At 44.6% G+C, this 24,035-nt stretch overlaps 1 protein-coding gene across 12 annotated transcripts in view; it reads left to right on the top strand.

Moving 5' to 3' along the window:
- PITPNM2 (phosphatidylinositol transfer protein membrane associated 2) overlaps positions 1–24,035 on the top strand; it is a 142,164-nt gene that overhangs the window by 53,932 nt on the left and 64,197 nt on the right. For 11 of the 12 annotated variants that reach the window (XM_087754945.1, XM_087754950.1, XM_087754949.1 and 8 more), the window contains exon 3: positions 17,078–17,252. The exons of the other annotated variant lie outside the window; for it this stretch is intronic. In XM_087754945.1, coding sequence (XP_087611071.1) covers positions 17,175–17,252 — 78 coding nt within the window. In that variant the 5' untranslated portion in view covers positions 17,078–17,174. The remainder of the gene's footprint in view (positions 1–17,077; positions 17,253–24,035) is intronic. 12 annotated transcript variants of the gene reach the window in all.

Raw genomic sequence — 24,035 nt, 5'->3', positions numbered from 1 at the left:
CAGCTGGTATGGGGCTATGTTTTGGATTTGTGCTGAAAATAGCGTTGATAACACAGAGATGTTTTCCTTATTGCTGAGCAGTGCTTACGCAGAGTCAAGGCCTTTTCTGCCTCTCCCCCCACCCCACCAGCGAGGAGGCTGGGAGGGGGCAGAGCCAGGACAGCTGACCCCAGCTGACCAAAGGGATGTTCCGCACCATAGGACGTCATGCTCAGCATATAGAATCATAGAATCATTAAGGTTGGAAAAGACCCTTAAGATCATCGAGTCCAACCGTTAACCCAGCACTGCCAAGTCCACCACTAAACCATGTCCTCAAGCACCACGTCTACCCTTCTTTTAAATACCTCCAGGGATGGAGACTCAACCCCTTCCCTGGGCAGCCTGTTCCAATGCCTGACTACCCTTTCGGTGAAGAAGTTTTTCCTAATATCCAACCTAAACCTCCCCTGGCACAGCTTGAGGCCGTTTCCTCTCATCCTATTGCTTGTTACTAGGGAGAAGAGACTGACCCCCACCTCGCTACAACCTCCTTTCAGGCAGTTGTAGAGAGCAATAAGGTCTTTTCATATATTTATCTTTTCATATATTTACTAATATATGAAGCTGGGGGAAGAAGGAGGGGATGTTTGGAGTGACGGCGTTTGTCTTCCCAAGTCACCATTATGTGTGATGGAGCCCTGCTCTCCTGGAGATGGCTGAACGCCTGCCTGCCGATGGGAAGCAGTGAATGAACTCCTTGTTTTGCTTTGCTTGCATGTGTGGCTTTTGCTTTGCTTATTAAACTGTCTTCATCTCAACCCACAAGTTTTCTCACTGTTACTTTTCGATTCTCTCCCCCATCCCACTGGGGCAGGGAGCGAGGGGCTGGGTGGGGCTGAGTTGCTGGCTGGGGTTAAACCACCACACATGGTAAATATTCTCTTGGAAACTGATGCCTTATATATTCTGAGCTTCCCCTTCTGCTGATGTCTGGATTCGTTCCTTAAAATTGCAACAGCAGGAACTGGGGGAAAGGTGTCCCTTTTTATTAAGGCCTGTGCATATGGCTCTTACGGTCTTATGAGTAGCTTGAATAATCTTTGTAGATAAAGCTGATAGACTGGGATGTTTTTTTGTTTGCTTTAGCTTTTGGGTGGTATTAGCCTTAGTTGTAACCTCTTTCAGTTTCTGTTATCTTTTTATATGGACTTCCTAGAGCTCTGATCCTGCAGTGAAATCCATGCAGATAAGAGTCCTTCTGCGCTGAGGTCTGAGGTCGCAGTAATGAGGCCAGACACCAAGCACGGGGCTGCTGCCGTACTGCTCTCGTGTGGCGCCTGCCTCTGCTCGGTGGCGCTCAGTCTTTCCTACTGGAGTCATACGGCTTTTCTGCTTTTATTTATTTACTTATTTTAGGGTTGCCCTGACAGGAGCTTTTCTCTGCTAATGCGTTTCTCGGCTGTGTTCACAAGACATCTAGGTATACGCTTCTGTAGAGGTGTTGAGGACTGCGTGTTGCTGGTGCCCTGCCCCGGGACTTGTCGCTGCTGTCCTGCCTGAGCTCTGACCTTGCAGCGGTTCCCTCACGGGCAGCCGGCCCTGCTCAGAGGTCTGTGGAGCCTCAGCACGGGTTGACCATATCCTTGCTGCTTAAAACGACCACCGAGGACAATGTGCCCGCTTGTGCGCTACATCTGTGAAGACCGTGCTTGATCTGAAATTTCAAGGTTGTAGTAAGAACTGAACCTCTTGGTAAAAGTGGAAATCGCTGTATGTCCTTTTTTCAACACCACCATCCAATTCCAGGCAGGCTATGAGATGCTGCTGGGTAGTACTTGGGTGGGAAAGGTGTCGGGAAAACGCATCATTTGTGTGCTCTGCTGGTACAGCTCACCGATGAGCCTCTGCCTGGTGCGTTTGGGCAACGTTGTGTAGGTAGACCCAGGGGTTTCCTACCTGGCTCTTGCAGCGATTGACTGTATGTGCTATTGCAGCTGGCATTGCTGGGAATGCTACATCAAAATACCATCCAGAACTCGTGAAAGGCTAGTCCGCTATTTGCGTTATTGATTTCTGGACTTTGCTGTCATTCAGGATTTTAGCTTACTGATATAAGGAAAATAAAAGTGAATCTGTGGAAAAGCAGAAACTGAACTTTCAGGCTAATGAAGCTGTATTGTGCCTGACAAATGGGTAGCTAATCTGCTGGAAAAGGGGGAGGGTTGACTTTTGATGAGAAGTTATTAGATGTTGAATAGCTGTTAAACCACTATATTAATAAAATGGACAATCCTCTCTAGCTTGTCTCCTTAAAGTATTCTATTAATTGAGAACCCCCTTTAATCCATTCTTTTGAAAATTAATTAACGTTTTGAAAAACACTTCTTTGGCTGTAGCGACCTGATACAGATTGGGGCTGTGTCATGACTGCTTCCTTTATGTACTTTAGCTGCAATTTGTGGGCTCTGCTGATAATACCAACTTCATATATAAGAGCTTAGGACTTCTAAGAATAAGTCTAATGGGCTGACTTTTTTGTCATAGCGTTTTGAATTGGCAGCAAATAGAAAAATAGAAATGAGATGAGAAAACAGGGGCTGGTGCCTGGAGTGAGGACTTGGATATTGTTTTCAGCTACTGATTTCTGGTTTGATTGTGAGCCAGCATTTGCAGTGAATTTTGGACTAAACTATCCAAACTTAAGTGTCCCTCGGGCACTCGCATTACCTGTAAAATGCAGGTAACTTTTACCGCTCAGAATAATTGTCCTTTTCTTCATGCCATGCTGTGACCAAAGTTGAAATGCTCAAGCCCTCTGGCTCCTCTACCTGCAAGGCACTGTTACACTTTCTGGATATACCAAAACCTTTTGGTGATTTTTGGTGATTTTCACTTTCCACCTGCCAGTTCCAGAGGCTTTTAGATGCCGTCACGCTTGCAACAGGCGAGGAGGGCGAGCAGCATCTTCTCTCATGGTCAGACAGGCCTGGTGCTGTCCGTTAGAGGCTAGCATACACGTGTGCTCATAATGTTGCCGTCTAAGAAAGTCGAGATCCTAAATCAGGTTACTGTTTACAAAACAGATTTATGTCAGATATAAATACAGCTTTAATGCCCTTTAATGAAGGGCATGTGTGGTTCTTGCAAAGGCTGTGTGGCACTCCTGCTATCCGATAGCTGACAGACAAAGCTGCAACAGCGAGGATGGAGAAGTTCTCAAGGTGTGAAACAACTGGCCAGACCATAGTGAGAATTGTACAGCCAGGACAGAAAACTGCACCACTCGATCAAGGCCTGCAGAGCCGTCCCTGAAATCTGAACTGATAGGGTTTGACACTTTCTGCTCTGTGCTTTGCTTCCTCAGGTGCTGTCGGGCTGGAACAAGGTTTCCATCCTATGGCGCATCTAATGAAAAGGAAAATTTTGTGCCATAACCCTTTGTGGACTTGCTTTTGTAACACTTATATATAATGGACACTTCAAAAAAGGACACTCCAGATACAATTTGGATATGTGGTGGGGAACAGAGGAGAAAAGTTTATTTGAACTGGCCTTGGAGTAAGGAAACAGATTTTGTTTGTTTTGTTTTGATCCTCATAAATAGCTTTCTTTTGCCCCACGTGCAGAGAATGACCTCTTGTTGTAGGACACCCTGACTTGTGAAGCTTAATTTTTAGTTGGAGATGATATTTGAAATCTAATTTACTTTGAGGAATAAAACCACACGGAATTCCACACAAGTCCTCAAGGAACATGAGAAATCCACCCTTGGGAAAGCTCTCTGCTTGCCTTGTTGGGCTGAAACCACAATGTGTGGTCTAGGGCTGGTGAATGCTTTGTTACGTCCGGAAATTCTCTGTAGGAAAGAGGATTGTTTCCTGGAGAGGAGTCTGAGTGAAGCCAGATCTTGGCTTTTGGAAAGCCGTGGCAGTGGGGAGAGGCTATGGGAGTGGTTCCACAGCAAAACAGGTCATCATGAAAGGCCAAAGGAATTGCTTCAGAGTTTTGTCTTGTGGATTTGACCGCTGAAAAGTTAGTTTTGTGATTCCCGAGATATTAATGCCACTATTGGGTTCAGAGCACAACTTAATTACATCTGATAATGTTATCTACAGCAAGGGTTATTTGCACAGGGTTTTGAGGATACTGCTTTAAGTGGGGGTTTGAGCATCTTTTGATCTTGACTGGCTTCTTTCCTTGTCACTTGTAGAAACAGGCAGGAGACCTGTAGCCCTTGTAGAAGAGGCAGGGGTGAGCGTTTGGTTGTGGCCGTGCTTATCCCGAGTGTCATGAAGCCACATATGGTGGCAGGCTGCCTGGGCAGCTCTGCTAGTCTGCATTCAAGTTACTGCATCAAGCAAATCTGGATCTACCCAGACTTAAACAAAACAGAAAAGTTTTTTTTTTAAGCTTTCAGGTGCTTTCCTGCAGGAACAGGGCATGTCTGTATGCTATGGGAGATGGGGTGGGATGTGTGCAGAGAACCTCTGGGTTCTTGGAGAGACTTATTAACTGTGATAATTTCCAGGAATTATTTCCTTCAGAAATTACTGATAGCTCCAAAGGCAGTTGGTAAGAAGGAAAATAAAAAAATTCTTCTGCATTTTATTCTTGCAGAATTGGGCTGGCTATCAGGGAAACTTGATTTACTTGAGCTCCCCTACTCCCTCCTCTATTTAAAAAAAATTATTTTGTGGCAAAAGCTGGACCCAGAAACTCCTGAATCTGTTCCATCACTAACCCTCTTGGATGTTGGGCCAGATCACTTTTCTCTCTGTACCTCAACTTCCCCGCAAATGAGGGATAATGGTAGTTGCCCTAGCTCCTGAGGCCAGGGCAGAGCTTTAATGCATCTACCAAGCTGTGCGAGATGGCTGCAAGGAGCACGGCTGGGCACCAGCCAGGCACTGCTGCCCTTGTAGGGCTGGAGCAGCCACTCCGCTCCGCCTGTGCTTATTCGGGTTGGGTGACTCAGTCAAATAACGTTTAATGTTGTTTCCTCTTTTCTTCCCAGTACCTGCATTTGTCACCTTAGGCACTGCTCGCTGTCCTTGGCTTGTGGCAAATTCATCGTTTGTTATTATTTTTTTTGGAGCCTGCCCTGATGGGACTTGTGGGTTTCAGACTGAGGGTGTCCAGGCTGGCTGGAGGGGCTCATGTTCCTTTCACAGTGCCATTTTCTTTCCCTACTATATCACAGCTTGTTTCACAACAAGTCTGCAAAATGATGGAAATGATAATTGAATTGCATGTCAAGGAAACCAAACAAATGGAAGACTATACAGCTGGCCCTGAGTTTAATCTAGAGAAGGGTTTATAAGTATTATGTAGAAACATGCCATACTTTGTGTTCAGAAAAGCTTGTACAGAAGTTAAATATACAAAGGTGCAGCTGGCTTCCCTCCTGGGAGTGACAATGTCGCTCTCTGCAGTGTAATCAGCCTCCTCTAGTCCGATTCTGTCTCAGCACCTGGGTGTTTTATTATGATTGACTTTACTGCAGGTGTCCTCTGCCTTGAGGTTCGTGAAGGTTTCTCTGTGTTGTGGGAAATCTGAAGATGGATGGCTGTGGTGGTAGGGAAGTATCAGGGCTGTTGAGAAGGTGATTGGTAAATTGAGAGAAGGAATTGAAGAGGTGATTAAAAAAGAAAAAAATAGCAAGAAGGTGAAACCAAATGTGTGTGTGGTTTGTTTGTTGTTTTGTTGTTTTTTTGGGTTTTTTTTTGGTTTTTTTTAAATAGCACTTTAAATGCTTTGCAGGTATCTGTTGTGGATGCTTTTTAAATTTCATTTCTAGGGTTTGCTTGCATTGAAGGTATAGATATAAGTTGAGTTTTATTTTCCCTTCCATACCATATGGCAGGGCATCCTGTGTTCTGTGTCTTTTGTCTCTCTGGCCTGTATCTAACTGCAAAATACATGTTCAATTCGCCTCCTGCATTCTGTCTGTATAACAGACGCCACTTCCATTTCCTTGCGATGAAAACTTGGTTATTTAGAAAAAAAAAAAAAAGGCACCAATAAATAGCATGGTTTTTCCAAGTTTCTAGCTAAACTAATAAATCAAGATCTTATGTGAGTTTGGGGGTTACAGTGGGGATGCTGATGTCTCAGGTAGATTATAATTTAACTCCACTCTGTAACTGTAAGGTTTTGATTTTCTTGGAGAGAATTCTCTCTGCATCGTAGCTGCTTTTCCTCTGCTTATGCTGTTGGAAAGTGAGCGTGGTCTGATGGATTTATCCATGTGCCTTTCTCCTTCCCAAGTCCTGGATGCAGTTTCCAGCTCCAGCAATATTTTAGTGATCATAGTATGTCCCTTGGGGTTGTTTTGGGGGGGTGTGGGAGGGTGTTGGGTTTTCCCAGGGCGGGTGGGAGTTGGGGATGTGGATTAACACTCGGCAGTATCCCTGTGGTCTCTCATTGCCTGAACTGGCCATTGCGTCCTGCTTTGGAAGAAGCATGTGAGACACCCCCAGCTGCAAAGGGGCTGTTTAACCTGGTGCAGAGAAGTAAAAACGGAGCTTCAGGCCGTCATCTTGCTTCAGGGCTTCTCATCTCACCAAACACAGTGGTCACAGCGGCTTCCAGGATGATGGCACTGGTCCTGGGCTTGTCACCCCTGCGGATGACTGGGCAGTAGCATGGGAAAACGTTGGCAGCCAGCAGCGCTCCAGCAATGAGTCACCAGGCTGTTAGAGGGGGAATTAGCACCAGGAATGGTCTTTGTCATTACGTGAACTCTGTGGGAAATACACCGGGATGTATATCCATCCTGGATGCATAATGGAAAAACAACTCTTCTAGCATTGGGGTTGGGCTGCTGGGGCCAGTCTTGGGTCTTAATAGTTAGGTGAACCAATATTGTCTAGTTCTTAGGAAAAGCTGCCTCTTTTAGAGCTTTAAAACCACTTCAGCCTCAGTTGTTTTGCAGATGTGTTCTCCAGAGGGAAGGCAGAGGCAGGTGTTAGCCTCCTCTGGGGAGGACTTTTACTTCCAGAAGGTTCCTGATTTAATCCTCCTGTGACTGAATGGTGTCTCCTCTTCCAGCAGCACATGAAAATGTTTCTTCTCTCCTGGGTCAGAACCACTGTGACTCTGTTCAGTCCCTACCACTAACAATGCAATGGTGTTTCTTCTTCCTGGAAGACATTACCCAAGTCCTGGAAAAACCTGCAAAGGTCCTAAGTTTTCTGGAGGTGCAGCAGTGACCCCAGTGCAGCAGCTGGATCTGGGGCAAAGCAAAGGGCCTGACTCCGTCAGCAGTGCCAGCCCCATGGCAGCTCCCCATGGAGGCACCTGGAGTTACCTGTCCCATGGCCCTTGAGCTGCGGACTGTTGAAGTGACTTAAAACAGAAACTTTACCCTTCTTTGGACTTCTTAAAAAGTTGAAGAGTAAGCAACAGAAATTACCCAGCGATTTGTCACCCAGGCCAAAGAAGAAACTCCACCAGTCTGGCATGTAGTTCCATTTGGCCTCCTCTGCCTCAGCTTGCAATCTGCTTAGCTGAAAACACCCTGGAAGGCTATAAATTACGTAGGCGTTATTAGAGGCTGGGGGTTCCATGTTGCGGTTAGCATTAAGGATGATTTGCAAAAGCAGTAAGATCTGATGGTTTAAAAATGCTACATCACTCTGTATGTGGGATGCAGAATGGTAGAGGGAAAGAAAGAACACCAGCCCAAAATGTGCTGAATAATGAACTGAAAATGGTTATTGATTACCCGTGCACCTTCGTTATCCTGCTGCGATCTGAAAGCAGCTAGCAATTATTCTTTTTTTATTTTAAAAAAACCCACTTTCAAAGGCACTTATGAAATATTTAGTGTAATTATTTCCAAGATCAAAAGTCCAAAGAAATTACGCAGCCACAGAAACCTTGTTAATCTGTTCGTGTTATGGATGAAAGAAGCAACAGAGATATTAAACATTTACTGCTCTTGTGCAAAATGGCCTCTTACTTTCAATCTCAATTGCAACATTATTCATCAATCCTCACTGCTGTGTTTGTCTTGCTTCCTATGCAAGAATTTTAGGTGTCGTTACAAGTTTCTTCTGATGGAGTAGGACTTATTTTCTCTTTAGGCAAGGCAAATCTCAGCCTAATGAAACCAGTGTGAACTATCACGGTGGTATAACACTGACTTTGCAATCATACAGTGTTTCCCTCCATGAAATAGTCTATTTAAACCAGCTATGAATGTTCATTCCCTTTTCCACATGATATTTACATAAGTGAGGTAATAAAATGTGATTTCCATCTAGACTGTAACTACTGTTGATGTCTCCTTTCAGTTTGATAGGGAGTTACTGAGGAAGCAATCCAGAGTCTGTCCAGTGTTGACTCAAATCCTAAAACAGCATTTTTGTGTCTCAAAAACAAGGTTTAGTGGATCTGCAGGTATTTGGAGATAAAAATTCAAAATAACCTTGAGAAATAGTCTGAAAAGGGCTATAATTTGGAAAAGAGGAGTGCAAAGGCCCATGAATTAAACTATAAAATGGGGAATGACTGGTGTGGTTGCCATTCTGCGGGAGATGAGATAAGGCTGCGGTGGGTTTCGGACTGAGTGGCCATCAACTGCCCTGTGCTGTTGGCAAATACCGTGCTGGGGTATAGGAACAACATAGGAAAGACACGAAGTTATCCTCGTTCTTCAGGACTGCTGTGGCTCAGAGGTGAGGATTGGTGGGAGAAGGGGGTGAAGAAGAAAGACAAGAGAGAGGTGTCGCATGCGTCTTTGAACATGAAAAAGAGGAATTTCGGAAGAAAATGGTTAATGAACCATTTGCTGCCTCTCCTGAGATTAGCATAAGAAGAGAGGGGCTTGAACTGTAGTGAGGATAAAAAGCCTTTTACATCTGTAAACAATCTGGAGACTCTGAGATTCCTTGTTTCTACAGCTTGAAGTGTTTTTCTTCATTATTAATTTTGTCTTTAAAAAAGGATAAATAGTCCTGTTTCCTGAGCAGCTTTTAGCTATAAGGCCATTTGTCTTCAAAGCAAGTCCGAGCATGGTAGGCCTGGGCTGGGTTTGTGCTCAGCTAGGTGCCTGAGGACCCTCTGGGTGAGCTGGTCACCAGCGGTTTGCAGAGCTCTTGCACGTCAGCCTCGCTGCTCTCAACATTTCTTGCCCTTGATTTCTTATTTTCATGCTTAGTGACTGGTAACATTAAAGAGCGGGAGCTCTCATGACTTCCTGCTCTTGTCATTGTAATAAAAAAGGAAAAAATGGAGGGTATTGGATAGTTCTAATGTAATTTATAGTGCAGCAACTAAAGGAGAGATTGAGAAGAGGGATGGTGTGGATCCTGTTTTGAGTTAGACAGGCGAGGTCATCCCTTGCCTCTGGTTCACTCTCGGTCTTTCTCCTTAAGCTCCTGTGCCTGGCTGCCACCAGCATTTTTACTCTGAGCTAGGTAACGGGATTGTTCCACAGGACGTTAAGAGCATGGATGGGTTTGCTGTTGGCGTTCTAGTTCTTAATCCAAGTGAAGCCTTGACCGAGCGGTGGGGACTGCACCAACTGTACTTCTGCTCACTCTCCTCCTGAATTTCCTCAGGAAGAGAGACTGTAGCACCCAGAGACATTGAATGTGAATGCAATAGCCTCCTAGGGAGGCTACCTTGGAAATTAGATACACTTGTCTTGTTTTGTTTTGTTTTTTAGTTTGGCCAGCATCCCACCTCCCTGCCACCACTGCCCACAGAGCACGCAGACTTCTGCGTGGCAGTGGCCTTTGGCTAATGGATGTGCTGCAAATGAAAGGAAAATGCTGTCCGTTGCTGTATGCCTGTAGCATTGCATAGATTTTTCTTTACAGTAGTTTACTCAGCCGCCAGCAATTTTCAGTCTGTTTTCAGCCAACGCGCTGCACTTACCACATTGTCAATGCTGCTTTTACTTTTCTTTCCACGTGTGTGTGTATATCTGTGTGTCTATATATAAAATATATATTACACATCTATATGTATTTATATACGCGTGTGTAACGTCTGCCTATTTTCAGCATGTAATGCTGAGAGACTTGGACTAAGAGCAAGCCATTAAAAGCAGGGTCTGCCCATTCCTTTAGCTCAGCTGAACAGAGGAGTCTGGCTCTGCGGCAAGGCCGTAAGACACTGGATTTTGTGGCTGCTCTGTTCGTGCAGACTACTTGGAAACTTTTAACCTTTAATTTCAGATGCGTTCTTTTTAATATTCAGCTTTATTGCCGGCATCAGCAAAAGGATTAGAGGCTGGTTTGTCTTTCCCTCTGAACTCATCTGTGACTTCAGTGTGCATATTAGTTCTTTTAATGGCTTCTTTATTAGTTCATTATTGCATAACCTCCAGGCATGGCGGGACTTGAAACGTTAATTTTCCAACCAAAGTTCAGCTGACAGACTTCACCTGGTCCCCCTGAAGTCAGCATGCGAATAGAGAGGGCTGGCTTGCTGGGCGCTGCAGCATCACTTCCAAAGCAGAAGGAAGGGAGTAAAGTTTTCCTCTCCCCAGATGTTAAAGGAGTAACAGGAATAGAAAGTACGAAGAAACAGTACATTATCCTGGAATATTTCAGGAGAAGAGGAGGTGTGCGTGTGTGCACGCTTTGGCGTGCTGTTACTTCCCCCCTGCCCTTTTCCCTCTCGTTGCTTCAAGCTAGTATTTGGCTGCCCAGTGAACTATAACAAGATTTAATAGCTCCAGTGTAGCTATATTGCATTTGGACTGATTCCATCCTTCTGTTGTAATAAACGTCTGCTTTACAATGAGCTCTTAAATTCTATAAATGACGTCAAATTGTATCTAATAATGGAAAAAAGATGAAGTACTGTAAATGCGACTTGTTTGCTTGCTGTGTCTGTCTTCTTGAGCAGTGTTTTATCCCCAGCCCATTGCAGTGCCATCTGCATTTGAGGTATCTTTTGAGTTTGCCCTGAGGTTTACACCTGAGGAAAATTGATTTCCATGCGTGCTTGCGTTTTCGTCTTCTTCTACCTCCCTTCCTTTTTCTCTGACTGTATCGTAGGCGGTGGCCAGATGGGGTGGAGGCAGGCACGGGGAGCTCCCCGGGCTCCGCTGCCAACCTCGGCTGTCCACTGCAGCTACTCCGGCGCTGGGAGTACTGGATTGTGGTTTTGCAATGTGGGAAAATGTTCATTAGCTGCTGATTCAGAGTCAGATGTGATGTAAGCTCAGTCTTGAAACTTGGATGTGTGTCTGCATAAAAACTTCTATTTGAAAAAGATGTGACAGATTAGATGTACGATTAAGATGTACGATTACAAAGAACATTACTTACTGACACAGTAGCCTTTAAGCAGTGAGCGTGTGAACTGTGCACTTTTAAGGAGCTTTAACTTTTGATTCCCCCCCCCCCAAGGCATGATGAGTTTTTAAATCTGCGTAGCTGTCAGTCAGCAGGTACGACCCACACTACGAAAACTGAAAACTGCTGATTTTAAAAAAACTCATTCTGTCTCTTCGGTTTATCGCATGTATGTGTGTGAGAGAGAGAGTTTTGAGTGCAGTGTTGAGTGTTAATGGTAGCCACAACGTTACTAAATAGAAGTGTTGGGGTTTTTTTTAACCTTTCAATCTGAACAGTGCTCCAGCTGATATTGCGTTAAGTGTCACGCATTCACAAAACAAGAAGTTCCTCTCTGTCCCGTGGTGCTTCCCGATGAGACCGCAGCGGGATGTGGGCAGGACGATTAGGAGGCCGTGCTGGTCCGTGTGATGGATCGCAGGCTGCGTGTGCTGCAGTCCTTGCCAAGGGTCAGGTAGGCAAGGCTGGAGAGCAAGGGCTGAGGAGTGTTCGACAACGATGTTTTGCAGATGCTGAAGGAAAGCTTCTCCTGAGAGGCAGGGATGCCATGGACAAACAGGATCAGAGTGACAGATAAGGGGAATGGTCTTTGCAGCAGTGGTATTCTGGATAGATGAAGCTGAGCAAGACTGCTTTTGGGCCAGGAAGGAGAGTGCTGCATTAATCAAGGTGTGAGTGTTGAGGCTGCCTTTAAAAAATGCTGACTTAGGTCCTGGGAATCTGTTTCACATTTATGCCACTTCTTCTAGCAGCATAAATAAATCCAAGTGCAATATGTATGCAGCACTTCCAGTCATGGGAGGGCACTGTATTCTCCTTCAGGCAACTTATCAGGAGAGGGAAAGAGGTCAGGCTGCTGAGCCTGGTGTTGCTTCCCAAAGTCCAAGTGTTTGATACACTTGGGACCAAAGCTAACATCTCTTTGATATGGCTTTCTTCAAGGAGGCATCTGTTTGAGTGGATAAAGGAGATGCAGAGAACCTAAAGAAAGTCTTTAGGGAGGTAGGTGGGGTCTCCAGAAAATGCGGTCGCTCGTTTTTGTGCCATTACGTGTTTGGCTTGGTTTTCTTACAGTTGTTTCTGTTAATTATTTTTCATTTCTCAGTTATGTGAAAATACTGCAAGGAAAATTGTTCAATAGCTGAGTCAAGGATATTGATCTTTAGCTCACGAGTGTGATCTTTCATAGGGGAGATTTTTCTCAACTTCAAAAGGCAGCACAGCCCTGACCAGGCGATGACTGATAAGGACCTGAGACTGCAGTCCCAGGGCTGGTACCTGCCTCTGCCACTGGCTGCTGTGTGACCCTCCGTGATGGGTTTTTCCTTCCTAGGACGAGTCTGAAATGAACCTCCTGCGTGAAGCTAGAAAAAGCTCATTATAGTTGCTCTCTGCATCTGAGGCTTTTTCTTCCCTGTTGAAAAAGGGAAGTAGCAGCCATAGCACGGGGTGGGTTGTTGTTGCCATGGCATAGCTCATTCCAGCCCTAAAAAGCCTGTGCTCAGCAGCCTGGACATGAAAAATGGGAGCTGGTCACAAATTGCCTGTTGAGGTGACAGCTAGGAGAGCTGGAACAGCACAGCTGGGAGCAGGGCGGTAACAGCCCCTTTGTAGTCCGAACCTCCCGGCGTGAGCGGTTCTCCTGAGCTGGATCCAGCCCACATGTCGAGAAGCCAGGATTTTTGCTGTAGTACTCAGTTTCCATATCCTTCATGGCCAGCCTGTCAAGCCTGGGGTTTGGCCTCCAGGACTCCAGTAGCACAGTTTAAATACCCTTCACACACTAACTCTTATTCCTTAATTACAAGCTGTCAGGTGTGATCAGTCCTCTGCTACCTCATTTAGTAACAGGGAGGCTGGCCCTGATGCTCCCAAAGTGACAACGCCAAACACCAAGTTCATGGGCTAAACAGAGAGATTTTGCTAGGTCTCTTGATCTGTTCAACTTCTGCAGATCCCGATAGTTCCCCCCACTTTAAAGAAAGGGCGCTTCCTTAAAAAGTTTGTTATTGTTGTGAGGGAAACCGTTAAAATCAGAAGTAAATGCAGCACACTGTGCCTTCAGACAGCCTGAAGCAATAGCTCAGAGGTGGACCTGACTCATCGCAGCAGGATATTGACTCTGGAGCGTAATTATGATTCTTTGAGAACCTGATTTTAAGATAATTGAGGTATCAAATTATGCGCCTGGCTTTCACAGTTACTAGAGCGCTGTGTATAAATTGAATAACGGCCTGTACAAATGTGCCACTTGGCTATAGCAGAAAGAGCGGCGAGTCTGGAAATGTCCTGCATCACCATTGTTTTCCTCTTGCTGAGAGAAGCTGGCTGCAAGCTGAGTTTTGTAAACCACCTTGGGTTGCCACCAGTCCTGGTTGTGCAGCCGCGGGGGTTTGGCAAACCCGTGGAAAGTCCAGCTTGGTGGCTGGACAGCCGAAATCCAGCTGTTGAAGCGCTGGCTGCTTGCTAATCCCGGCACATGAGCATCTCCGTTCAAACACCTCTGGCTGTTTGTAGCAATGGGCTGTGTGTGGGTGTCAGGGCCACAGCTGGTGTTTTGACACCTGTTTTCCAAAGCTGTGTCATGGCTCCCTTGCTTCCAGAAAGGCTTTCTCTTCTCTCTGTAGCTGCCATCATATCTGCAGTCAAATGCCTGTGTTTTGTTTGGACAATGCAGTAAGCGGTCTTGGTGAGCTTTGATTCTCTACAAAGTCCCAAGACTTTGGAAGGAGACCACTGTCCTCAGTCAGTTGTCTGAAAGCGTGATTTTGTCACCTCTATCCCACCTGGCATGGGTGGGATCTGAATTCCTCAAGATCTGAATCTGGTGAAAACCCACGTTTATCTTTCATGGTTTGCCACCTGGGCTCCACTGCTCTTCGAAGGGTTAGGGCAGGTTATTTTCAGCTCAAAGGCAGCCCAAGCTGTAAACTTATCGTGATTAATTTTTTTTTTTTTTTTAACCAGTCTACCTTAAAAAAGGCAAACAGGTCAGCTTTGCTCTCTTTGTGCCTCCTTCAGGGTCAGGCCGCTGATCCCATGTGCCTTTTCCTGCTGGCCCCCTCGATTTGAGGTTGCAATTTGGTTATTGCTGTTGCCCAGTGTGGTTCCAGGGTTGTTTTCTACCCAGCTTTTGGGTTGCAGTAGCTGGAGGAGTTTTTGGGAGTGTTGCCTTTCCAACAAGCACATCATCAGGACCTGCTGCTGCCTGGGGACCTGTAGGCTGAGCCAAAACACTGCTTTTAAACATTGACCACAGGGAAGTAGAAACCTGAAGGGGATCTTGACAGCAAAACCTTGGCTCTGGTAGAAGCCGAGCAGGAAGCTGGACCAGGAGCCCCTGCTGCGGCCAGGCGTGGTCTGCGCCCTGGGTGCTTCGAGGCCGCTGCTGGTGGCTGCTGCTGTGCCTGCTCGGGGCCGAAATGGTTGCGTTTTTTAGTCTGTAATAAAATAAGCCCTCTTGTGTCTTGGCTGTCTGAATTATTACCTGCCTAGCACTTCATTATAAACACATTTTTTTCCATCTTAGTACTGGTTTCCTGCCATTTTATTGCTTTTAAGGTTCTATTTTTTGTTTTATTCATCTCTTCCGATCGATAGAAATATCCTGTTTTTAGCAAGCAGCAAAGGCAGACGTGACTGATGTCCTTAGGGTGGGAGCAGAATCGCTTTCAGAGCATTTGGGGAAGCAGGGGGAGGCTTTTAAGTCTAACTTTCAAAGACCTTTAAAGCATAACGAACTGCTCAAGAGATGTAGCTGAGTCTCCCACTGCCTTTAGGCTCTAAGAGTTGGGATCTTAGCATTGCACCAATGCAGATCTCGGGCCAGTGCTTGAGATCCATCCTCTGGTGGTTATTGTTGTTCTTTGCCATGCCGCTAATTAAAAGCCACCTAATGAGATTATCTCCACCTGTTCTGGAGGATGAGTTTGATGGAGGAAATCCTGCACGTGCACATGGATGCACACACTTCCGTGCATAGGCGCGGCAGCGTTGGGAAGCTCAGCTTCCCAGAATTATTCTCTACAGGGTTTGCCATGGCAAAGATTTTTTTTTTCTTATCCCCCCCCCCCCCCCCCCCGCACACAGATCGCTCTGACAGCAATAAAATGAAACAGATAATTGAATTTGAAAATAAATTGTTTAGATGATGCAGCACCAGACGGATAGCTATTCCAGAAGACTCGGTCTGGGATGGATTGGCTTTACTGCCAAATTAGAAATGTGGCAATCAAACGAAAGCAAGCTAACGGCACAGCGGCGTGGGGGCTGCGTGCCTGGGTCGGGCAAACTCTTCGGCTGGGATGCGGTGAGCAGTGCCCCTGCATAAATTCAGCAGTGGGTCAGGTCTGATGCGAGACGGAGATGTTGCAGTGCCCTTTGAGTCCTACGCAGATTAGAAATCAGTAGACCTGGGTTATAAATACTGGATTTTGTCCCTGGTTGCTCTGTGAGCATGGGCATGCATTTTAACCTCTCTAAACCTTGTAAAAGGTTGGTGAAGTGCTGTGCAAACACCGAGTAGCGCTGAGGCCTGTTGATAGCAGTGTGGCTTCCTGGTTCCCAGACCATGGTTTAATCCACTAGATAAATTGGTTCGTTTTATTCTGTTGGGGTTTGTTTGTTTGTTTGGGGGTTTTGGTATTTTTTTTGTTGTTGTTATGTTGTCGTTCCCCCCCCCCCGAGGCGTAGGGCTCGGGTTTTGCTCCAGTGGCTGTACCTGAAGACTTCCAATAAGCAGGCACAGCAGAAAGGTGGATTTTGGTGATGAGAAGGAATGGGGCGAGTGCTTTGCATGCTGGGAGAGTGGTCCTCAGAGCTCGCTGAGGCTGATTTGGCCTGATAGCAGACAGCTTCACTTCTTGTGTCTTCTCTTCCTCACCAGGCACCTAGGTGGTTTTTTATTTTCCTTCCTTACATGATTTTTGTTGCCTTTATCTGCAGCCCATAGGGAGTCTTAAGAATATTTGAAAAGTTATTGCTTTAACCCTTGATGTAGTAAATGCTGTGTTCCCTGTGTTCTTAAGCAATAATTTTATTAAATTGCCTCAAACCGGGGTATGATGGGATTTTTTTACGTTACAGTTTGACCTTTGGCAATGTTCTTATGCAGTGTGAGTGTAAAAGTGAGTCTGGTATCAACATCAGTGGCAGGAGGATTTTGCCTGTAGACAACATTGGAGGTGAAAAAGAAGGAATCCTACCAAGACAGTAATTCAGGATAAAACAGGGAAGAAAAGTACACTTCTGCTGTCTTTACTGTAGAATCCAAATGACTTTCTTCATCATGATGTTACTGAGGGCCAAGGAAGTCTAATTTGCCTTTTTTTGCTGCTGAATGAATGTGAGAGGATAAAACCTGATACCTTTGAGTGGATGCATCTCTGGTGTGTTGCTGACACTGGAGAGATACTTTATTGTCTAGCAACAGAAGGTCTGCCTATTCATTTTGAGCTTTTGTCACATCTCTTCCATGGAGATGCTGTTGCATATGAAAGTCTGATTGATACAGTGGCAAAGGTCAGGAGGGTAATAGCTTTGATGGTATCCCCTGAAGCAAATCAAAATTCTTCGAAAAGATTGTGTTCAATTTGATACCAAGGGTCTGGTAGCACTCCAGGGATTCTTCTCTCTGCTATTAAGCTTATTGCTATTACAAAAATTAATATTTGCTGGGTTTTTTTTTTAATAGGATGTTCTCGAATAAGAATGGAAAATAACTGCTTCTCTCTCTTTTTTTTTTTTTTTTTTTTCTTTCTCTCTCTGTCACTCTGTTTCAGGGATCCTCAATGCATTTGCTTGCCATTATTTAAGGAGCCTTTCCTAAAAGCTTCTGGATTGTGTTTCTGAGTGGACAAAAGATTTTTTGTATTCAAAATGCTCATAAAGGAATATCGTATTCCTCTTCCGATGAGTGTGGAAGAATATCGAATTGCGCAGCTGTACATGATACAGGTCAGTAATTTTTCAGCCTGTGTGGATGGGTGCAGGCTAACACAGGGCTTCGTGTGGAAGAGTGGAGTATTGCTGCAGAATTAGATGTTTTAAATTTGAGGTTTGCTGTGTGCTTATAAAGGAGCAGGGGGGGGGGAAGTAATACAGACTTCAGTTTATGACCTGCCTCCTCTTGTCCTTAAATTAGAGAATCTCTGTTTGAGATGCGTGGGGAAGCAACGGCTCATGGATAGACTGTTCCTATGGAAAGAAACACTGAGCCTAAGTGTGCGGGTACCTGCTTGGAAGTGTTCAAGCTGTAGGGCTTAAGCAGCCACTGCTTCCCAGTTGGCCTGTGGTTACTGGTCATACCAGTTCCAGCTGCAAACCAAAGGCTCGTGCTCTTTTGTTGGGAAGAAACAGCCTAGTATAAATTTGAGAGGGTAAACGAAAAGTATAACCTTGAATTGGGGGGGGGGGGGGGGGGAATAATCTAGATGTAATATTTCTTTGCTTATGTACCACTATGAAACAGATACTAATCACTTTAGGCATAAAACTTGGATTATTTTTAATAGGCTTCTGAATACTGATGGGAATTTTTGTTGAATTCCATGTCTTCAATAAAGAAGTTAATTAAAATGTTGGGGTTTTGTAACTCAAATCCTCTGTGCCCGTATTCTCCCAGCGTTTGAAATCCAACCAGGAGCGTTTTTAAAAGGAAATGAATCTGAAGTGTTATTTCATTGTCCCATGCTTTAAATAAAATTTAATTTGGCTCATCCAGCAAAGCACACGTCTAATACTGAGTTTGCAGTAGAACTCTGCTTTCTGTGGCAGGATGAAGCAATGCTAGAAAAAGCTGCTTTGGCTTAAAAACTAAAATGAATTAAGGAAAAAAGCCCAAACCCCAAAAAACAAAGCAAAAGCACAACTCCCTCATTTCTCCCCTGACCATTCAACCGTGTTCCTTTAAGGACTCATGCACTTGGACTTGCCTGTTAAAACAGTGTACAGTGTGTGTTTTCCAGTAATAGCAGTCAAATTCCTTTTTCTGACACAAATGTATCATCTTTGTGTGTTTAACCTAAATGTTAGCATAAATGAGTAAACGTTTGTCTTAGGTGGCTTCTTTTTGTGTATCTTTTCCTAATGCTGTAGCTGCTTTGAATATTGTTGTACTTATTTTGTTACAACTTTTGCCTCCAAATTTGGCTCAGCTGTTGTCCGAGTTGCCGTCCAGCCCCGCTCCAGCCCTGCTCTAATTTTCTAGCGCACTGATATGCAGCAAAATAAGGTTTCCTCTTAGATGAGGTGCAATAGCTGGTGTCAAGTCAGGTCTCTGATCTCCCTCCACTTACTCGGAGCAGCGGAGTAAGCTGGAAACATTCAATGTTCGCTAAGTAGCCCAAGGTCCAGGTGAGCTAGAGAAGTGCATGACAAGCAAGTGACTTCACTGCATTATGTGTACACGTAGTACAAGAGGAAAAGTTAGCTGTGCTTTCTATTGAAAATACTAGTCTCGGCTCAAATTTGGAAAAAAGAAATAACGAAACCAGAAAAAACACTTAGGGTAGAATGTGGAGTTTATATTCTGTTTCTTAGTGTTTGGTAGCGATCTGCTTCAACTCTTCCTGAAATTGGTGGAAAGATTCCTGCTGACTTCAATGGGAGCTTTTCCTAGACCATGATATCAAATGCCCTTTTTCTTCAGTTTGATTTAAAAGTGGAGGTTTTGTCTTTGAGACGGGCGCTGGGGAGAGAGCAGTGGGGAGCATGGCTTCTGTTCTTTTCTGAGAATGAGAAAGTGCTTCATGTCTGTCTTTTTATTTCTCCTCTGAAATGCGTAAGGAGGCCACAGGAGAAACAAGTTCTGTATGTTGAACCCCCTTAGGGGAACAAGCTGAGATATCTGTATAGAACAGCAGTGTGGAGGCATTTCTTAGAAATCTTTGGCTAAAACGTAGAACAGAATGATTTAAAGTAGTTCTCGGGGAGAGGAGCGATTCTTAAAAGCAGAAGGTTCATTTCAAAGGCATTTGTTGTGTACAGTACGGAGTCATTATTGCTGGAGACACTAGTCGGCCTGGTCCCGTAACAAGCGGTTTTCCAACGCTGTAAAAAGGAGATGTCACAATTATTCCTCAAGGGTTTTAGGGAGCCTTAAGCATGTACTTGAAGTTGCTCACTCATTTAACTCCAAGCTCATGAGTGAAGATCCCCATTAAACTCCAAACCCGTTGGTATAAAGTTGCTCTTTTAAGAGAAGTCAGATAATTTTCCTAGATTCCAGTGTCCTCCAAATGAAAGTTTTCCAAAAGGACCTTCTCACCGGAGGGATGAAGCAACTGGCCCGTGCAGTGGCTCTGGGAACCCCTTCTGTGGAAGCAGTGCCTCAAAGCCGTGTGGGCGGGGATGTTCAGACTCAAGCCGTAGTACTGCGGCCGCTTTTCAAAGATGTTTTCATGGAGGTTTTTGCTTTGCAGTGGAAGGTGCTGTTGTCTCCTTTCATGAGAAAGCAGCCCCTCCTTCTTCTTAGAAGTCTTAACAAAAATTTCCACCAGATTTGATGTAAGCAGCATCATGCCCAAGTAGCAAAGGATCCTTCCGTTAAACCAGGACAGGCTGTGCTCTTATTTACTATGTTTACTGGATGGGGGAATTAAAATTGTGCAGTATATAATCCAGCATCTCTGTTGGTTCTCTGCGCCACTAGGCAGGCAAGACATGCAATAAATCGTTGTGTGCATGGCCATGTTGCTCTGTAATTCTTCTTATACTTAAAGTTCTCCAGGCTGGTGTATAAAGCTGTGAAAACTCAGGCGAGTGGCCTGCTGCTTTGCTTTTTAATTTTTTTTTTTTTTAATTTGAAGGTGGGGGGAGGGGAGCAACAAGTCTCTTAAGTGTTGCTTCCTGCTAGCTTCTGAAATATTATCTAGAGATAGTGGTTTCGGTACTTTAAGTAGCACTTAAATTCTTCCATAAATAAGTTAATTTTACATTACAGCAAAGGGCATAATGTACCCTTGACTTGCTTGAAGCCTAGCAGATCTAAATGGAATTGGTTTTTTTCTATTAAATTTTAGGCTATCAATATCCATATTTTCATGGGAAACTTCTCACACAGTGTTATCAACGTGTTCAGGTTGGGAGCCCTTGCTGCGTTAGCCGCAGAGCAGTTAGGTCTCAGCTCTTCCATATACACAAGGGTTTTTTTTTTTTCATCATTGCGGAGTTTTTGTCTCTTTTGCTATCCAGTTAAAACATACTAATTTTTATATCTGAGCTCGGAACCAGTGATCTTCCTTCCTACTGTGACCCGCTTTTATTCTGGTGCATAAAACAGGCAAAACATTTCAAAACAGTGAAATCATTCTCTGTACCTCTTTTCTAGACAATAGATTGGTAGTGTAATTTCTTCCCAAAATCTGTACTCACATTTAAAGCCTGTCCTGCTTCCGAGGGTGAGAGATCTCTAGATAAACTCGACCTTGAGAGTTGCCCATAGGACTGGGAGAGCTGCAGTCTGATCTGGGGGAACCGCAGGCGCCTATCCTAAAGTAAGCAGAAAGCAACTAGAGAGGAGCGCTGAAATGAGTTTCGTGAAGCACAAACTGTTTGTGGAGGGAACAATTGTAAGTATCTGTAGGAATTTCTTTCTTCCTGCAGAAATGCTGAACCGAGGACTCTGTCCTGGATGTCTCCTCTGACTGCACATCGCATCAAAGGCACGTGCAATATTTCTGTCTCTGCGAGGACTTTGAAGCCTGTCAGGCACAAAGGATAGGACCGTTCTGTTTCATACATTAGATAGATCTTATTAAAGGGTCTCTTAATTCTTCCTCCTCAAAGTGTCCTCCATATTTGTGTCTTGGCAGCTATCCTTTCCTGTAACACTTGCTTCCTTTTCTTGTGTGTTTAGGAAACCTACCTTTCTGTATGCCTCCCCCTCACCCCAGAAACAACGCACACTTTAATGTTAAGTCTCTGTCCATAAAAGCTTGTGTTCCAAGATCTGAATGTGTTTGTCAGAAAGATCAGTATGTTATTAGCTAAAGGTCAGTCCATTTATCATCTTAATACCATTCATTACTGCGGTTCCATATGCCATGAGATTCCGAGAGACCGTTACCCTTCTGACCCTTACATAAGACAAGAGAATTCCTCTTATTATTAAATCTTATTTTTATATCGGTGTGCGTAGCTTGCTTTCTCTGCTGTAAATAACTCCGGTCCTCATTTTGTCCATGCAGTCTTCTCTGAGTACTTGTGACCTTCCTCCAAAGACAGTGTACTTTAAAAATACTCTTCTGGACCTAGTGATTGCCTTTTGAGGATGAGGCTTATTTTAAGATGCTGCGTCGTCCTTATAAGCTAATAACGTTAATACTTTGTCATTCAGCGCTTCGAGGGTCCGCAACTGGAGAAGGACTGTGGCCCCTGTTTGAGGCAATCTGTTAAAGATAACCCATCTGCTCAGCACTGTCTGCTGAACTGGGCAGGATCCTGGGAATCGAGGGCTCTTCTCATCTTTTACCATGAGCCTCTCTCCTACAGTCCCTCAGGGCTTTGCATTTATTGCCTTCCCTGAAAAATCAGAGCATGTTTCCAAGCATCTGCGGTGTGCTGTACCCACCTGTCGTGACTGCCGATGGAGTACCCTGAGTCATTTCCCTCTTTTCCGAAGGATCCTGGTTTTGTCCATCATCTGTCTCCAGACCGCTGCGCTGTCCTGTTTTCTCCTTTGTTTGCCTGTAGCTCTCAGGTAGCACCTTTGAGGACAGACTTAAAAAACGTGCACGGTGGTGGTAATTCTTAAGGCCATGTCCTGATATCTGGGTGCAAAAGTCATGTCCCTTAAACTGTTAGCTACACTTAGCAATTGCCAGCGGGCTCAGCAGATGGCGAAAGATTGATTGAGTGGGGGAAAACAAATTAACCCTTCATCTCTGGACACTGAAGAACAGGATGGCTGATTATTTTTGTTTCATTTGCAGATGCCTTGGCCATCTGGACAGACAGACATATATGCTTTAATTTGAAAAGCAGGTGACACTGTTGACAGCTCCAGAGACCCTGGAAGATTCACAAGTCTAAAAGCAAAAGCCTGGTTTGAAGCTTTTCTGCCAATTTCTATGCTGCAGCATTCAAAACCTGTGACTTCTATGTTCTCTCTTCTTCCTCTGGTTTTCATAACCTTTTCTTTGTGATCACGAGGGCTTGCGTCCTTTCGAAAGAGGAGAGTAAGACGCTCGCAGTTGCTTAGCTTTGAAACGAGGGCGGTACAGGTATGTTCAGTGCTACCAGACTTGCGGTCTAATTTGCGCAGGTGATAGCGACAGCCATACAGGTTAGCGTTTTGGGAAAACATACAGAAATAGCAAACATCTTTTTTGCATTTACTTTTATCTTTTTTTGTAGCCGTTATCCTGGAACAGTTCTTAAATTGGCTGTTATTCCATACATATTCACATACTGGTGGAAAAAAGATGGATTTTAGAGTAGTGAACTGTGTTGCCTTGACAGTTCATGTGCTCTCTAACAAAACTGAGTGAAGCTGAGGTAAGGTTATAACACAAAAAATATTTTAAACCTCAGATTTGTACTGATTCTAAGACAGGATGCAGCGCTGACAATCCTCCTGAGCTTGTGGCTGTCAAAAATCCTTTTTCCTTCTTTATTTTATTCTTGCAAAAGAACATTTCTGACCTGTCTACCTCTGGGCAAAATCTTGACTGTTGACCCAGATTAGGTTCACGCTTTTTCAAATACCTGAAGGCAAGTAGTGAATTAAGTATTAGGAAACTTGTGGGGATTTCTTTAAGGCAGTCCTACAATATTTTAGCGTACAGCCTATTGTTAGTGAAGAGTTGCATTGGGTTCCTAAAAATCTAAGGGATGTAGTCAGAGGATCAGAATTGATGCAGAACACCCCAAGTTGAAATTTTGTCTCTGACTCACAATGTAATAATGGGCAACTTGCTTTACCTCCCTTTAAACTAGGGACAGTAATGCTCACAGCATCTGTGGAATAGTTAATACAGTGAAAAATCTCTTTAAAGACAGGGAAGGAAATACTCAAGGTAAGATGAAATACTGAGCTGGAAGTGTAGTAGACATTTTGAAAGATGGAGCATGTGGGGTAAACAAGTTTGAGGTATCTCCATAATAAAGTGATTCCTAATTCATGTGCTTTTGGCACATCCAGCCCTGGCTCCGTAGGAGTGTGACTGGGTGTCTTTGTAAGGCGGAGTGATTAATGAGTGGCCATGAGGACAGTTCTCTTAATGCTGTGAATTATTTATAGTTCTGCACAATTGATTGTCCCCAAAATATCCTGGTTTTGTACAAACAGCTTCATTAATATCAAGACCTGATTCTAAATAATGCAGCGCATACAACATTTGTACAAATTGATGCTGCGCATATTTCTGCTCTGTCTTGTGAGAGTCTGCTGCTGACAGCCTGTCCTGCCTTTAACTTTTAGGGCTTTTTTTAGGAACGTGTTTTACCTTACAAGAAAAGCAGCCAAGAATGATGGTGCTGCAGTTGCGGCGCGGGTAACCCGCACTTGCTTGGGTGAGAATGGTCCCTTCTTCAGGGCCTTCTACATGCTCAGCTTTGCTCTGCTGGCTGGGAGTCTTGCAGGATTTTGGGCTGAAAACCCAGAGGGAGGAGGTTCTTGCAGCTGCAAGGGGCTGTGACCCCCACCTCAAACAGCTCTCGGGAGAGCGAAGGGGTGGCAGGAACAGACCGGGGATCTCCTGGACACTAACGTACCTCCCGTCAGACAGCAGCTCTACA

The sequence above is a fragment of the Nipponia nippon genome, unplaced genomic scaffold (genome assembly GCF_047370975.1).
Source record: "Nipponia nippon isolate SJK-2023a ecotype South Korea unplaced genomic scaffold, ASM4737097v1 scaffold_18, whole genome shotgun sequence".
Lineage (NCBI taxonomy): Eukaryota > Metazoa > Chordata > Aves > Pelecaniformes > Threskiornithidae > Nipponia > Nipponia nippon.
Note: the sequence above shows the minus strand (reverse complement) of the source record. Positions and strands in the feature narration are given on the sequence as shown.